The sequence below is a fragment of the Carassius gibelio genome, chromosome B13 (assembly GCF_023724105.1).
Source record: "Carassius gibelio isolate Cgi1373 ecotype wild population from Czech Republic chromosome B13, carGib1.2-hapl.c, whole genome shotgun sequence".
Classification (NCBI taxonomy): domain Eukaryota; kingdom Metazoa; phylum Chordata; class Actinopteri; order Cypriniformes; family Cyprinidae; genus Carassius; species Carassius gibelio.
In genome coordinates this window covers 29,554,329-29,570,626 of record NC_068408.1, presented here as the reverse complement: position 1 = coordinate 29,570,626, position 16,298 = coordinate 29,554,329, and the positions used below count along the sequence as shown (strand labels likewise).

Sequence of the window (16,298 nt, the reverse complement as noted above, 5' to 3'; positions counted from 1 at the left end):
TCTGAGGGTTGTTGCATATGTGTAGTTACATAAATATTACAGCTGTAGATACTATGTAACAATGTGTACTTAAACTGTGGTTACATACTATGTACACATCTGGTTACTATGCAAGTACACAAGTATTAGGGACACAATATAAAGGGGTCCCTAAAAAATTAAATGGATCAGTTCCGACTTTGCTATGACAATCTGGCACTTCTGAATCAGCGACTTTTAAGTATGTTTCTTAATAGTTTAAGTTTTTGCTATTGACTGCTCAAATGCGGATATTTGCGCAGCGTAGAGTAACACGTTTCGTGTGTGTGTGAGGGTCACATCATAGCACTGTCAGAAATCATAGCACTTCAGCTGTCTTAACCGCGGTTTGTGTACTGCATCATCACTTTGTCTGTCACGTGACTGTTGCCCTTTCAGGCTTGAACTGATGGTAAAATTAACAACATTATTAACCATTTTGATATTAAATGAAAATTAAATAACAATTTAATTTAAAATTAATTTAAATGTAAAAATTAAATAAAATGTATGCATTTAGCAGACGCTTTTATCCAAAGTGACTTTACACAGAGTGCATACTGTGAAACGAACCCACAACCTTGCTTCTAATGCAATGCTCTACCACTTGAGCCACAAGAACACTAATATTCACTTTGAAAGCTGAAGCTCGCAGTTATTGTAAGGGGTGTTACATTTCCGACTCGCACTTGTGGTGTTCGGCCAATCACACTGCACTGGGTCAGCTGGCCAATCAGAGCAAACTGCACTTGGAAGGGCTTTGTTGAAAACGACCCATTTGAGATAGACGGGGCATAGAGGACCTACAATAATGTACACCAAATACAAAAAATAATGATCTTTAAAACCACATCATATGACCCCTTTAACACATACAAATCATGTGCACAGAGAGTAGACTCTTTCACGGCCACTGTTAAATGCACACAAAGTTCTCATAAACAGTAGGTAAAGTCTGTGAATGTAAACAGCTGGGAAAGAAATGTGTATTGATATATTGGGCCTGTAAAACAGCATCTTTTGGACATATCTCTCTGTAGCTAAGCAGGGCTGAGCCTAGTCAGTACCTGGAAGGGAGACCTCCTGGGAAAGCTAGGTTGCTGCTGGAAGAGGTGCTAGTGAAGCCAACAGGGTGTGCTAATGCTGTGGTCTGTGTTGGTCTAGGTGCCACAGTATAGTGATGGGGACACTTAGGCCCTTTCCCAAATGGAACACTTAATTTTCACTTGCAGTCTTACAATATATTTTCTTGTCCATTTAGTCCACAAGACTGTAGTTTGTTATTTTAGTGTTCAGAAGGTTGCTCACGATTGCCTTCGATCTGCACTTCTGCCGAGCATGCACTGGGGCAAGCTACACAACAGACTTTTACCCGACAGTCAAAGTGGCACTACGTCACGAAAGTGCAGACTCAGAAAAAGGGTTTACGGTGCCATTTGGGACAAGGCCTTATATTGTTGTAATCCACATCCTTTGGATGGGACGTCAGGACATAATCAAGGTGTTTGGGGAGGTCAGAAACAGTACTTGCTGATAGAAAATAACTCTATAAATAATAAAATACATAAAAAATCACAATAGAGCCCCTTTAAAATATACAGGCCACAAATGCCATCTTGTAGTACCTGATACATTGTCACAGTATTGCCTTTTTCTTTTTTTATTTTATTTTTTTGGTTAAATGCTTAGACACAATTCTGGCAGAGAATTTTGAAGATTTCAGAGAAAAAAAGTCAATATGGCTTAAGATACTGGTTTTCGATATCATTCATCCAGTACTAAAACATATTGATAATTAATTTGATCAAATTATAATGGACTGTTTTATCCCATATATTTTTTAGCATATCACATAATTTTAGCCATCTGCTAATGCTGTTGAAATCAAAGATCCAATGCAACTAAAAATGCTAGTTAGTCATTAGCTTGTTTAGGGGTCAGATGGTAAATGTTGTTCATGGAAACTGTTTTTCATGTTACATAGGCCATAATTATTTCCAGATTACAAAATATTTTCTTTGGAGTTGTGAAAATTGTGTGCCAGCCCTCCAGAGACTTTATGGCAGAATGAACAGCAGCATTAACATGGGTGTGTACTGAATCAACAGCTTATTCGTAGTTTCCTGCTGTTTTATTTCAAATATGAGAACATACTGATAGCAGACTTTATAGAGACAAACCAAAAAAAAGAGAAGAAAAAATTAATGTAATTAAAATGTATAAATTACCACACACCAATTCTGTGAATATTAATATAGAAAGCTGTGATGTTTGATGACCATAAAGGAACTATTCTATAACTCTTAATGTCAGCATCTTCCTTCATGTTTCTTTGTCACTCTTACATGGCAAGAATCAGTCCTGCCTACTGATAGCCATGTAGATATTTACTGTGGTGTAAACGGTGTAGCATAATTCTACCGTCATACAGCATATAGTCTAAAACACACACACAAACCTCAAAACGAGTCACAAAACTCCCAGGTATAAAAAAGCACAGTGTAATTCTTCACCTGTAATTCTGCTTCTCACCATCTAGTGAGAACTGCTCGTATTTTGAAAAGGCTGCATTTCCCTCCCAGTCCATCAGATCTATCCTGAGCACATACTGTTTTTCTTGTGTCAATTTAGAGATGATTTCATTCCCCAACCAGTGTTCACCTAAGATATCTCCAAACCCCTGAAATGGAAAAACAGAAAGTCCATGTTTCATAGTAGTGTAAATTAACATTTAGTTATTTGTCAGACATGTTTACAATTGAAATTACAAAGTGAATTACAAATGAGGACAACAGAAGCAATCAAAAACTATAAAAGAGCAATAATATGTAAGTGCTGTGTAGTGCTGTTTTTGTTTTTCTATTTCTAACTTGGTCTTTGTGTGAAGCTGTTGTAGTTTTTATTAATTTTAGTCATGTTTCAGCGTTTGTCTTATTTTAGTCAAAATTATCCATGACTATTTTCGTCTAGTTTTAGATGACGAAAACTGATGACATTTAGTCTAGTTTTAGTCAATAAAAATTGTATTTTTGTCTTTTTTTAGTAATGGAATTATATTTTACCCAGTCAGTTATAGTATAAGTACCTAGTAGTATAGACGAAATCAAATTTTTATTTTAGCCAAACCCATTTCAAACAAGGTTATATTTTAATATTAGTGTTACCTTATAGACTTAAGGATACCATTCCATTCCAGACACGGAAGACGCTCTGATTTGAATTTACAACATTTATTTTACCAACCAAATATGTTAGAAGTACACACATCAGTCCCTTCCTCTGTGTCAGGCTTAACTTTGTTTGTCGCTTTTCTAAATAATGTCGTGATTGGGGCTTGAGGAAGTGGTGTCTGTGCAGTACGACCTGATGCAGCCCCTGAAGTGAGAAACATGAAACAGAAATACTGCAAAATAATAATAATAACATGACTAAACAAGACGAAATAATGTTATAACATTGTGTTTTGTGTCATTTTGGTCAACGAAAATGAAGAGACATTTTAGCATAGTTTTTATTTTGTAAACCACATTTAGTCTTGTTTTTATTCATCAAAAATATTGCATTATATGTTTAATTATAGTCATTGTCACATGACCATTTACATTGCGTCTTGTCTCGTTTTTGTCACGTGATTGAAGGTTTGTTGATGACGATATTACAAATTTTTGTTGACAAAAGCAACACTAGTGCTGTGACAAGTCTTGGTTAGTCTAACGCAGTACACATAGTAAGGTTTTTGGATAAACATATTTGTGTGTGTGTGTGTGTGTATATCTAAGGGATAATGCACGACATGGAGGCCTAGAACCCCCTGATGCGAAGCAGAAAAGTCAGTGACAGAGACTCATCATCCACAGTAGTAATTCGCCTGTATGCATGTTTCATATGGATTATGATCTAAAAATATTTGTTTCCTATTTGAACTGGATCATTTAAACATAGACTTTTCATTCTCTATAGATATATATTTTTGCATATCTGTAAGGCAAGTATTCACAGAGTTTCGTGCTCAAGTTCACAGAGACGGCAGAAAGCACATCCTTATTGCTTTCATTATTTTACAAAAGTGGAATTTGTTGTTATTGTGAGTGCACACAAATAAATGTAGAATCTTTACAGATTTGAAATATGTATTACTTTTATCTGTGGGAGCAGAAATTAAAGGGTAATTTAAGAGCAAGTAAATGCACCAGCACCTCCATCTTTCCTGCAGTGATCTCTACTGTTCAGCTTCCACACTATGCACCGGCATTTGAACAGCACACCTTTCTCTAGGTTAACACTAGATTGAGCGGCCATGTAAAGTTGCTAATATTTACATATTTTAGATGATAAGCCATATTTGAGGTCAGTGAATGATAGACGAGCGTTTGGATGTCCTGCCTGATGTACTTTTACCATAAAGACAAACTGCTAATGATCTTTCTGTCACGGACTGTGTGACTTTGCCAATGTGGATTTCTTTTTTTGCCAACTAATAAATTTTTTGTCAACCAAGCCTCTACTGGTCAACTAAATCTTAGTTGACTATTAGGGGGCAGCCCTAATTTGAACCCTTTCATTCAATGACTGTAGGTAATTTTACCAGTAGCCGAGGTAAAAGTCTGTGAAAGTGATTTTGTGCCTCTTTGGGATGGCACTATAATGCACCTTTAACTTGCACACAATTAAATCCCTACCAATGTGTAATTTTTCCACGTTTGATGAAAATCAACAAGGCCGTTAAAGCGCTTCTGTATTACTGTCCATCCACCTCCATCTGTCTGCATGTCACAGTAGGCCTGGAAAAAGAAGTGGTACATTTCTGTAAATTAAATCTTTCATGTCATTTTGCATAAACTCACGTCATGAACTTTTTTTCCCCCCAGGATGTATCATAAATCAACCTTTTTGGTCACTTTCTCATAGTTCTGTGAAGTCTAAAAAGGAGGTAAAATTGCCTGACTTCAGAATGGTTTCTTATGAAATATCTGTCTGTGGGAAAGTTTAGAATTTCAGCATGAGAGTCACACTTAAAGGAATAGTTCAGTCTAAAATGAAAACTCTAATTTAGTCACCCTTATGTCTTTTAAAGCACATATATTTCAATCCTTCCTTAAAACACAGGAGATATTAGGCAGATGTTCATACTTTATTTAATACTAATAGAAAAAAATATATACTTTTAAACAATGGTATTTGACATTGCTTTTTTCTAATAGCATATCATTTTAAATGAACAACTGCAAATTTTCTAGCATTTTATTGTTAGGCTGAAAATATAGTGTAGACCAGTGGTTCCCAACCTTTTTCAACTCGCGGCCCACCCAACCAAACACATATGTTTGCGCGGCCCACTTCAAAAAAATTAACTGACCCCGCTATTGTTGGGTTAATAACTTAGTACTCAGAAGCTAGATTTTTTTGATCAATTTTGCAATTGTGCTTTTACAGTCATAAATGCATTAAGGATTAATTTGAAACATATTTCCAAAAGAAAACCAATCAGAGCTTTATCAAAAAGTTGTAACATCTCTAGAACAGACATAAGTCAAAATTATCACTATAGTGAAGATGTAAAAAAATGTATAGCCTTGTGGCAAAAAAAAAAAAAAAAATCCTGTATACAGGGACTTTTTTTTCTTTTTTTGCCATGCATTGTTCATAGAGCTCATTAATTGTAGCGGTGCCTCAGGTGTTTGCAGTGTGTATACAGTATGTGTATGCGGTCAGCAGTGAGAGCCCATAAATATAACGCGAAAGCACATTAAAATAATGCACGAGTGCGAATCTCTCTGTTCGCAGCAGATTTCCTTTGCTCTGTCACAAAACCGGTCGTGCTTGCTCAGATACACGCTGCTTTGCGAGGAGAGAGTGTGCACACTTAAAACGTGTCTCCTCTCACTTAAACTGCATCCTGTTCACTAACAAATTCACTCTATGCTCATGTGTTAGACATGAATTATTTTCGCACGTTTTTATTTCTAGCCTTTTACTGCAGTGAGAACGCTCTGATCCGTCAACATTGGCTCAAAAAAAAAGGCGCATCACAGACAGTGTGTGAACCTGGAGTTAGGCATATGCGCACGCTCAAATCGTGATTTTAGGACGTTTTCTTTTAATCGCACAGCCCTAGAATGGACTGGAAATGAACAGAAAATAATTGGCGGCCCACCTGCAATACCAAAACCACTGGTGTAGACTAGTAGAGTGGGTGAATAACATAAAGACCTGACTCGGCTTGGACTTCAATCAGAGTCTTCGCAGCCAACACTTGATACAGTAGATGATTATCCACTTTTGTTGTATGGAAAAGTTATTTTTTGTATTTTCAGCCTTTTGTGTGTCAATAATAAAAAAAAAAAAATAAATATATATATATATATGTGTGTATATATATGTGTATATATGTGTGTATATATATGTGTATATATGTGTGTATATATATGTGTATATATGTGTGTATATATATGTGTATATATATGTGTATATGTGTATATATATGTGTATATATATATATATATATATGCATGTATGTGTATATATATATATATATATACATACACACACACACACACATATATATATATATATATATATATACATACATACATCATACACTACTATATATATATATATATATATATATATATATATAGTAGTGTATGGTCAGAACAACACAAGGGTGAATAAAGAGAACTTTCATTTGTAAATGTTAGGTTTGAATGTTACTGCATTTAGACTTAAGGTGATCAGGGTTACCTTAAACTGCTGTTTTGTATCAGGCATAGTCAATGTGAAGACACCGCTTTCCTTGTTCCCTACACTGAAGACAGCAGCACAGTCATTGTACTGATCTGGGTTGTCCTGCATCATTGAATTGCTACCTGATGAAAGAAATGTCTTGTTGAGCCATACTGGATGCAGGCTATGCCAGAAATTTGATTTTATTACATGGCTGTGTTTAAGCTTTTGATACAAAAACTGGTGTATGTAGACTAAATAACATTTTGGATCATACTTGTTCATCACTATATACTTTTATGATCACTAGTGCCTAAGTTTTTACTAGAACTATTATACTATGACTATGCATATTATATGTTTATTGTACTACACTGATGATTGTTTTTGTGTCTCTATCTGATTTACAGTTTAACCTTTTTCCCTCAAACATTTGAACAGCTGCTGGTGAGCTGGTCCAGTATTGTTTTGGGCGTTTATTTTGCCCCAGGTCCCATATGTGAAAAGTGGATGGTCACTTACCCACAGAGATTGTGTGGATTAGGTTGTTGACTGTATTTGTCAGTTCTTGCTGCTGCTGCTTCATGGCAGAGTTATCGGAAGAGGTTTGGATCAGTTGTTGCTCCATCTCTTTCATTATGTTAGTCTGCTTTTCCACCAACTTTTTTAGCTGTTCCTTCTCCTCTTTGAGGTCTTCTAGCTCACTATTTCTCTTTCCTTCTATCTTCTCGACTCGTTTCTCCAGGACACTAACAGGAATCAAGACAACAAGCTTTGAAAAACACTTCTACAGAGTTGTTTTAAACGTATGTGACCTTAACTATGTAGAAAAGGGCCTGTGACTTGAACAGAACTTTACATACTTAAAGCTTAAAGCAAATTAAAGAATTTGTAGAGGCAATGTATGGTGATGTTTTTTTAAGTAGTAATTAATGTTGTTTACCTGTTTTTTTCATTCAGTTTGTTGATTTCTTTTATCTGCTGTAGAATTTCTTTTTCCAATTTGCTGGTTGAAATGGAGTTCTCAAGAAGCTGACGTTCAAGTCGAGTTGTTTGGTTAATAACCTAAAGATGAAGATGGAGATTGTGTTTTCCCAGAGAATTTATATTAGATAAGACTGCAAATAAGTATTTCCATACAACTTGCAGAAACTGAATCAGAAACACTCTCTGAAAGTATTTTGTCATGTTTCGCAGACTTTTAACTGTTAAACCAACTTCAGAGTAATTTTGCAGTTCTCCACAACATTTTGTAGAGTATTACAATTTCTTTCCTCTTTTAGGTCTTTAAGAAGTGCACTAACACTACTTTGAGACTTTTGAGCAACCTGTACTAAAATCCTGGCTGGTCATTCAACTCTCATATACTCTTCTTTTGCATTTTGCACTCACGGGACATCATTTTTAAAATGTTGTGCAGAAACCATCCTAAGTTTGATCTTTAGATTCTCTCTCAAATATGCATATGTGTGATTCATAGAATAAGCATACGTACACAATATGGATGTATGCCTTTTTTTAAGATGTGAAATCTATGAATCGCAAATGACCTTGAACTAGAGCACAACTGAATGGTTTCTGCTCTCTGCCTTGTAAATTACTCCTAATTAATGTCATTAACATAAAAAAGTTCACCTGTCATTGTCCAAATTCTTTGATTTACAACAGCAAGCTGCAAGAACAGCTTACATTTCCAATAATCTGCAGTTTATTCGACGATACAGACCCTAAAATACAGACTTTATATATGAGACACATGGTATTCAGTCATGTATATATTGATTGTATTAAAAAATGTATGGAGAGAGAGAAACCTGTATGAGTTCATTTTAGAAAAAGTGTTTTGACCAGAGTACCTGTAAACCATACTTCGTAACAGACTTATAATTGGTGAATGTACAGATACAGAAAGTACAGATACCTTAAACAGCATAAACAGTTTGGAGAGCCAATCATGTTTTTCTTAAATCTAAATAAATCATAATACCTCAAGATTGCAATAAATCAAATTCGACACAGCAGCCTTGTACAAACTACAAATCTACAAACACTGAAATCTCAGCTAAGCTCAAGTACTCAAAGGGTGTAAATCAACCAATATCCACTAAAAGGTCTCAGCCATGCCCTCATTTCATATATACCATATTTTCCGCACCATCGGATTATAAGGCGCACCTTCAATGAATGGCCTATTTTAGAACTGTTTTCATATATAGGGCGCACCGGATTATAAGGCACACAGAATAGAAGATACTGCAGTCAAACGTTTCACTGGGATTGCGTTATACATCCAGTAGATGGAGCTGTGATAAAGGGAATGTCCACATTTTGACAGAGCGCCTCGATCCATATATAAGGCGCTCCAGATTATAAGGCTTTTAAGTGTGCCTCATATTGTGGAAAATACGGTAAAACTCCTGAGGTACAAAACTATGGAAGCATATGTGTAGCAATAATCAATTTGGAATGTAATATGAAAATGAAATATGTAAAATGGCAATGCATTTCTGTTTTTACATTTACATTTTCCAACACAATTGTGCAACGTTTGGTGCAAAATGAAAATTAAATTACATAATTGTCATTTGCCATTTCACACACTAGTTTTAATACGTAAAATGAATACTAATTCTAATGCTTTATAAGTTGAAAAATGAAAATGTATTACAGAAATTATTAGATATGTATAACATGTTCAAGCAAAAACTGTGGCAAAATTATCATTCAAATGCTATTTTCCTTAATTGCATTAACACTCACAGTCAAACTTACGATTGCGTTTTCGTTCAATGTCCCGCAATGAATGTAGCAAAATTCAATGTGCACATTGAAAATGCATTCCAAGCCTGATCACGTCTCCGCCACCTCGCGCCATGTCAATCACTGTGTGAACAAGGCGGGGCTTGCAGAAGATCAAGAGACTCAAGACTCAAGAGGATTCAAGTGACAGAACATGGATAAGACCAAGATCATGTTTTGATCATTTCGGTTTATGGCTTCAATATTTAATTCACACTTGTGGGCGGAGCTGAAACGCTCCTTTCATCTGATTAGTCGAATCGCTCCACCTTCAGCACGGTCTTTTCATTCTTTCAGGCAGAATAAGAGTCTGTGCGAGTGCGGCTGTCTGAAATGAATGTCTGAAACCACCGATCACTGTTAATTAGCATAATATTTGAATATTTTGGACCATAAATCGCACCTAAGTATAAGTTGCATCAGTCCAAAAATACGTCATGACGAGGAAAAAAAACATATATAAGTCGCACTGGACTATAAGTCGTATTTATTTAGTTCCAAGAACCAAGAGAAAACATTACTGTCTACAGCCGCGAGAGGGCGCTCTATGTTTTCAGTGTTAGACTACAGGAGCACTGAGCAGCATAGAGCGCCCTCTCGAGGCTGTAGACTGTAATATTTTCTCTTGGTTCATTTCTCTTGGTTTATGTCAAATTCATTTTGATAAGTAGCACCTGACTGTAAGTCGCAGGAACAGCCAAACTATGAAAAGAAGTGCGACTTATAGTCCGGAAAATACGGTAAATATGTTGTCTTTCTCAAGCCCAACAAAGAAGACTAAAAAGAGAAACATCATTCAATTTAGTATGTAATAAAACTAATATTAGTAATCTATTTAAGAAATGTAAACTATTTTCACAATTTATGTCGCACACACATACCTAGTGCCTTATGACTTAAAAGATGAGAGTGCTAAATGTTACAGACATGGAACTGTTCAGTCTATTATTGATTTTTATTTCAACTTCCACGGAACTATATGCACTGTATTCATTTGAAAATGCAATCATAAGTGTCTTGACTGTGAGTGTTTACATATTAAAACTAGTGTGTAAAATGGCAAATGAAAAATTATGTAATTTAATTTTTATTTTCATTTTGCACCAAACGTTGCACAAATGTATTGGTAAATGTAAATACAGAAATGCATTGCCATTTTACATTTTGCATTGTCATTTTACATTTTGCATTGTCATTTTGCATATTACATTCCAGATTGAATATTGCTACCCATATGATTCCATACAAAACAAATGTAGAACTGTCAAGTTGTGTTATTGTCCTGTAGATGGCGATATTACTACTTGTGTAGCAGAAAAAAGTTAGAAACCAAAGTTAGAGTACATATTTAAAACATTTAGTCAAGTAGAGAGTAAAATTTAATATTGTTGATATTCAGAAAAACTACAAAGGAACCAAAATGTAATTATGTAAAAAATAAATAAACTTTTGATCATAAATATCCAGCCACAGCCAACTTTCCCAGATTTTTGTCAGATTTGTTTATTTTTTCCATGAAATCAGAAATCTCTAAATTTCTATTGATACAAATTCTATTACTGGTTGTTCAGCTGTCTTCAATTATGTCTGAACTTATAATAGTTTGGCTAATGGTCGTTTTTCTGCTGTATCAAATTTGAAATTTAGAATTATAAAATTTTCCCAGTTATCTACATTTCTGGTGTTATTGTTTATACAAAAAGAACCCATGTGATGTAGCCAGAAAACATTTTAGCAGGGCAAACAAAATTCCAAACAACTTGCCAAACCAGGCCAATCATAAAAAAAATTAAATCTGTTGAGTCCTGTTATTTATTGAAACTCCATGTCTGCTGAATTAGACAGTGAAGTAACAACCCTCACCTGTGCCTCTACAGTAGTGATTTTTCGAGTTTGCTCTGCTGTCTGACTCAGGAGACTGGTCCCAATCTTGATCATGGTCACTGTGTGGTTTTGAACTACATCATTTTGAATTTGGGCCATGTCTTGTTTGAGGTTCTCCTGGATGTAGTTCTCCAGCTGTGGATGAAATCAGATTATTTGATTTATTTATACCGGTTGTATCTGAAGTCAATGATACCACTATCTGCACCTCGGTTTACCTATGTGATACCACTTTATCTGTATCTCTTCATGTATAGGTGCATCTCAGTAAATTAAAATGTGAAAAGGTTAATTTAAGTAATTCAACTCAAATTGTGAAACTCGTGTATTAACCCTCTGGAGTAAGGCTATTTTTGGGGCCTGGAGAAGTTTTGTCATGCCCTGACATTTGTGCTTTTTTCAGTCTAATCTCACTGTAATCAGCACAAATTGGGCTATAATATGTGAGCAGCATATATGTACATGAATGTGTTTTTGAGAAAAAAATATCTTATGTGTTAGTGAAAAACTAAAATGTTAAATCACTTGAATAAGTCAATAAAACACATACAGAATATTGATTCCCGGGACTTTTGAGAATTGGAGCTTGAAGCCTAGAATTTTTCTTTCTAAATGATGTGAAAATAATCTTGTTTACTCACTCGCAGAAAACAGTAAATTGATTTAAATTTTCTAAGACACTTTTTGTTGGTAAAAGTCATATGCGAGTAGGCATCAAGTATCATGAATATCATTGTGATTTACACCTGAGAAGACAAAGGCCTGCATAATGAGCCTTTCAGTCAGCTGTGTGACCGAGAGGGAGGAGTTACAAGAAAGAATGTGAGGACAACATAAATCTATATAATTTTATGTTTGTAGTTTATTTAGAATATATTTAATTATCCCACAACATAATTTTATATCCACTTGGGAGTGCAGTTAAACAATTTATTAGGAACAATCAATGCTGACTTTCAAACTGAATTTTTTGCATCATTACTCCAGTCACACAATCCTTCAGAGATCCTTTTAACAATCTTATTTTCTACAAAAAAAAAAAAATAATAATAATAATATCATTATTATTATTATTATTATTATTATTATTATTAGAGATCGACCGATATGGGTTTTTCTATAGCCGATGCCGATGTTTAGATGTCAGGCTCAGCTGATGGCCGATATGTGCTGCAGATTTTTAGGGTCAATATCTTGAAGTTTTCCCCTTCATTTGCATGCCAAATATGTCACACTAATAATAAGTGACAAGTGACAATCATTTATTGAGCACTGACTAGAATCTCTAGATCTCTCGAATCTTAATTTTGTGCACTGCACGGTATTAAAATAAAAAATTTATCCAACGTTAACCAAACAAATCAATAAACTGACCAAGTATTGAATATATAAACAGGTTATATATATATATATATATATATATATATATATATATATATATATATATATATATATATATATATATATATATATATATATATGTGTCAATCATTTACATAAAAGTTTTAAAGCATTTATCAAGTAGAATTTTTCAAGTTTGTTGGAACATAAATGTAAACTTAAAGGGGGGTTGAAATGCTATTTCATGCATACTGAGTTTTTTACACTGTTAAAGAGTTGGATTCCCATGCTAAACATGGACAAAGTTTCAAAAATTAATTTGTACGTTTGAAGGAGTATTTTTGTTCCAAAAATACTCCTCCTGGTTTGTCACAAGTTTCGGAAAGTTTTTTTTCGAGTATGGGTCTGTGAGATGTTAGATGGAGCGGAATTTCCTTATATGGGTCCTAAGAGCACTTCTGCCGGAAGAGCGCGCACTCCCGTATAGCAGAGCAGAGACGAGACATTCACTGACCAGAGCGAGAGCGAAATGTCACAAAAGAAGTGTGTTTTTGGTTGCGAGGGCAGGACAACCCTGCACAGATTACCAAAAAAAAAAAAAAACATCAAGGGACCAGTGGACAGAGTTTATTTTTAAAGAGCATCGACGGAGTTGTGCAAGTGTTTTTGTTTGTTCCCTGCATTTAGAAGATGCTTGTTTTACGAACAAGGCCCAGTTTGATGCCGGATTTGTATATCGTTTATTTCTTAAGGATAATGCAGTCCCACCGAAAAAGGGTCACGATCGAGTGTTGGAACCGCAGGCTGTGAGTAAAACTGCTTCAAATATCTCTGTGTTGTTAACTTAGCTATCGGCACGTAAGCACATCAAGTAAACAACATGCGATGTTGTCATCAAACTGCACTTTCCACACGTACAGCTTAAAAAAAAAAAAAGACGACATAAAGTGGAACTTAGTCATTTTCCAAAACCGCTAAGTGTAACGGGGGTCAGCGAGTTAGTGCTGTGCAGGTAAACCTCCCCGATCTCAAGAGACGCACTAGCAACAGAAGCTAGTGGCTGTAGCCTTTTAGCCTCCTTGTTAGAGGAGACCCGGGTTCAAGCCCCGCTCGGAGCGAGTGCGAGGAGCGTCAGAAAGGACCCGGGAGAGAGGGGTTACATAAGCAAATATATACAGTTTCAATACATACCACATAGAGATGCTGTTGTAGTCGTTGCTGCTGCTGCTCTCGTTCAGTTTCAGCCTCGGGATCTGATTCTGGATCATAAATAAACGGCTGAATCTGACTGTTAGCCATGGTTTGTTTTGGATGATGTTTTTTTTTCCTCAGGGTAATGTCACAACTTCCAAACGCTCTCAACGCAAAAGCCTACTCGCGCTCGTGATTCTTTAGCTCCGCCCACACGTCACGCCTCCAGCGGCTCGTGTTTTTCCGAAAAAAATCGGCACAGACTATTTTTCTCTTATAAATATAATAAAACTAATGACTTTTTGGAGATATGAAGGATGCAGTACTACTCTATAGGTACTCAAGATTAACAGGAGATAGAGTGAAAATTAGCATTTCACCCCCCCCCCTTTAAATATACATTTAAATAAATACAATTTTAGAAATAAAAATGAATTAAACTGAGAAATATATAAAAATAAATATATAAAAAATAAATAACAGTAGTGCTGCAAACACACTAGCAACAAGCAACGTTTGTGTTTGGTATAAATGACACAGAACATCTAAAGTGCATTCTAATTTCAAACTTACATCGCAGTCTGTTCATTATTCAAATAAAGTACAGTCAACCAAACATATACAAGGTTACACTGGTCAGTTTAAATAGAGCGTAGTATAACGGTCCACTCTGCTGTTATGCCAAGGAAATTTTTGCTCATGTGAAGAGGATGATCTTTTCTGTTTAGTTTACATAAAAAAAAAAAAAAAAAAATATATATATATATATATATATATATATATATATATATATATATATATAAATATATATATATATATATATATTTGGATAATTTTTTAATTAAAGAGACGCATTCAGCGGTCTACTTGACGGGAACAGTTAACAAAGTAAAATGATCTCCAACATATGGCGCGCTCTCTTCATTTTATCAGATTATCATAATCACATCTATTCATTTTACAGTCCTGCTACTAGCATTTTATTCATACTAAAACCCTTTTAATTCAGGCGAGAAAGCTTTTTTTCCAAGTGGCTTTTGCACATAATAATAATACCGCTGCAAACGCATTTTGCAGCATTAAGGTTATTAATTGATCGTTAATTTAAACGACGATTGATCATGGAAATTATCGAATATTGACATCCCTAAATGCAAATGAGTTGGATGGAAAACTGGTTATTGTCTGCATCAAACCATGCTTCCGAACAAATGTCATTCACTGTTCTGTGTTCACCGTTCAAGTGAAATTCTCTGACTACCTTTAACTCCCAGGACTGTTGTTGAATCTTCCAAAAGTTTTGGCTTGGGGTGCTTCACATGCAGTGGCAGCAGCACTTTCCCCCGCACCAATAACACTTTAAATCGGTGCTACTAAACACGGATATCGGCCGATGCGATATATAAAAAAATGACAAATATCGGTCGGCCACTAATTATTATTATTATTATTATTATTATTATTATTATTATTAATATTAATATTATTATTAATGTTGAAAAGAGCTGAGAATATTTTTCAGTTTTTTTAGGGGGGATTAATTGAAAGAACAGCATTGTTGCATTTGTTACAGTTACATTTATTTGTTACATTTATATTATTTACATCATATAAATGCTTCCGAACAAATGTCATTCACTGTTCTGTGTTCACCGTTCAAATTAAATTCTCTGACTACCTTTAACTCCGAGGACTGTTGTTGAATCTTCCAAAAGTTTTGGCTTGGGGTGCTTCACATGCAGTGGCAGCAGCACTTTCCCCCGCACCAATAACACTTTAAATCGGCGCTACTAAACACTGATATCGGCCGATGCCGATATATTAAAAAAAAAGACAAATATTGGCCCGATATATCGGTCGACCTCTAATTAATATTATTATTATTAATATTATTATTAATGTTGAAAAGAGCTCAGAATATTTTTTTCAGGTTTTTTAGGGGGGATAAATTGAAAGAACAGCATTGTTGCATTTGTTACAGTTACATTTATTTGTTACATTTATATTATTTACATCAAGCTTTTGAATGGTATAGTACTGTATATTGTTATTGAAACTTCATAATGTTTGACTTGATTATACATTTAGTCAGGGATTATAGCTTGGAAAAAGTATTTTGAAAAAGTCCAACTAGTAAAATGTTTACACGTTATGTGAAAACTAGTACAAGTATATAAATAAAAAGAGACTTACAAAAATAAAAACTTGAACAGTCTTGCTGCGTTGTTTTCTGTTGTGTGGGCGTATTCAAGCCGCGCACTTCAGTGAAACATTAGAATCGGATTAGAGCGTTCAGCGCTGGGTGTGGTCACATTAGAAAATAATGAAGGGAGACGTGAAAA

General features: G+C 34.9%; 2 protein-coding genes across 3 annotated transcripts in view; one reads left to right on the top strand and one right to left on the bottom strand.

Moving 5' to 3' along the window:
• mcph1 (microcephalin 1) overlaps positions 1 to 16,298 on the top strand; it is a 115,236-nt gene that overhangs the window by 47,402 nt on the left and 51,536 nt on the right. The gene's annotated exons all lie outside the window — the stretch shown is intronic.
• Positions 1 to 16,298, bottom strand: part of angpt2a (angiopoietin 2a) — a 37,467-nt gene that overhangs the window by 11,837 nt on the left and 9,332 nt on the right. Inside the window, exons 2-7 of the mRNA XM_052573278.1 lie at positions 11,404 to 11,559; positions 7,685 to 7,806; positions 7,264 to 7,490; positions 6,760 to 6,884; positions 4,698 to 4,799; positions 2,532 to 2,698 (exon numbers count right to left, since the gene is read on the bottom strand). Of these exons, the coding sequence (XP_052429238.1) occupies positions 2,532 to 2,698; positions 4,698 to 4,799; positions 6,760 to 6,884; positions 7,264 to 7,490; positions 7,685 to 7,806; positions 11,404 to 11,559 (899 nt within the window). The remainder of the gene's footprint in view (positions 1 to 2,531; positions 2,699 to 4,697; positions 4,800 to 6,759; positions 6,885 to 7,263; positions 7,491 to 7,684; positions 7,807 to 11,403; positions 11,560 to 16,298) is intronic.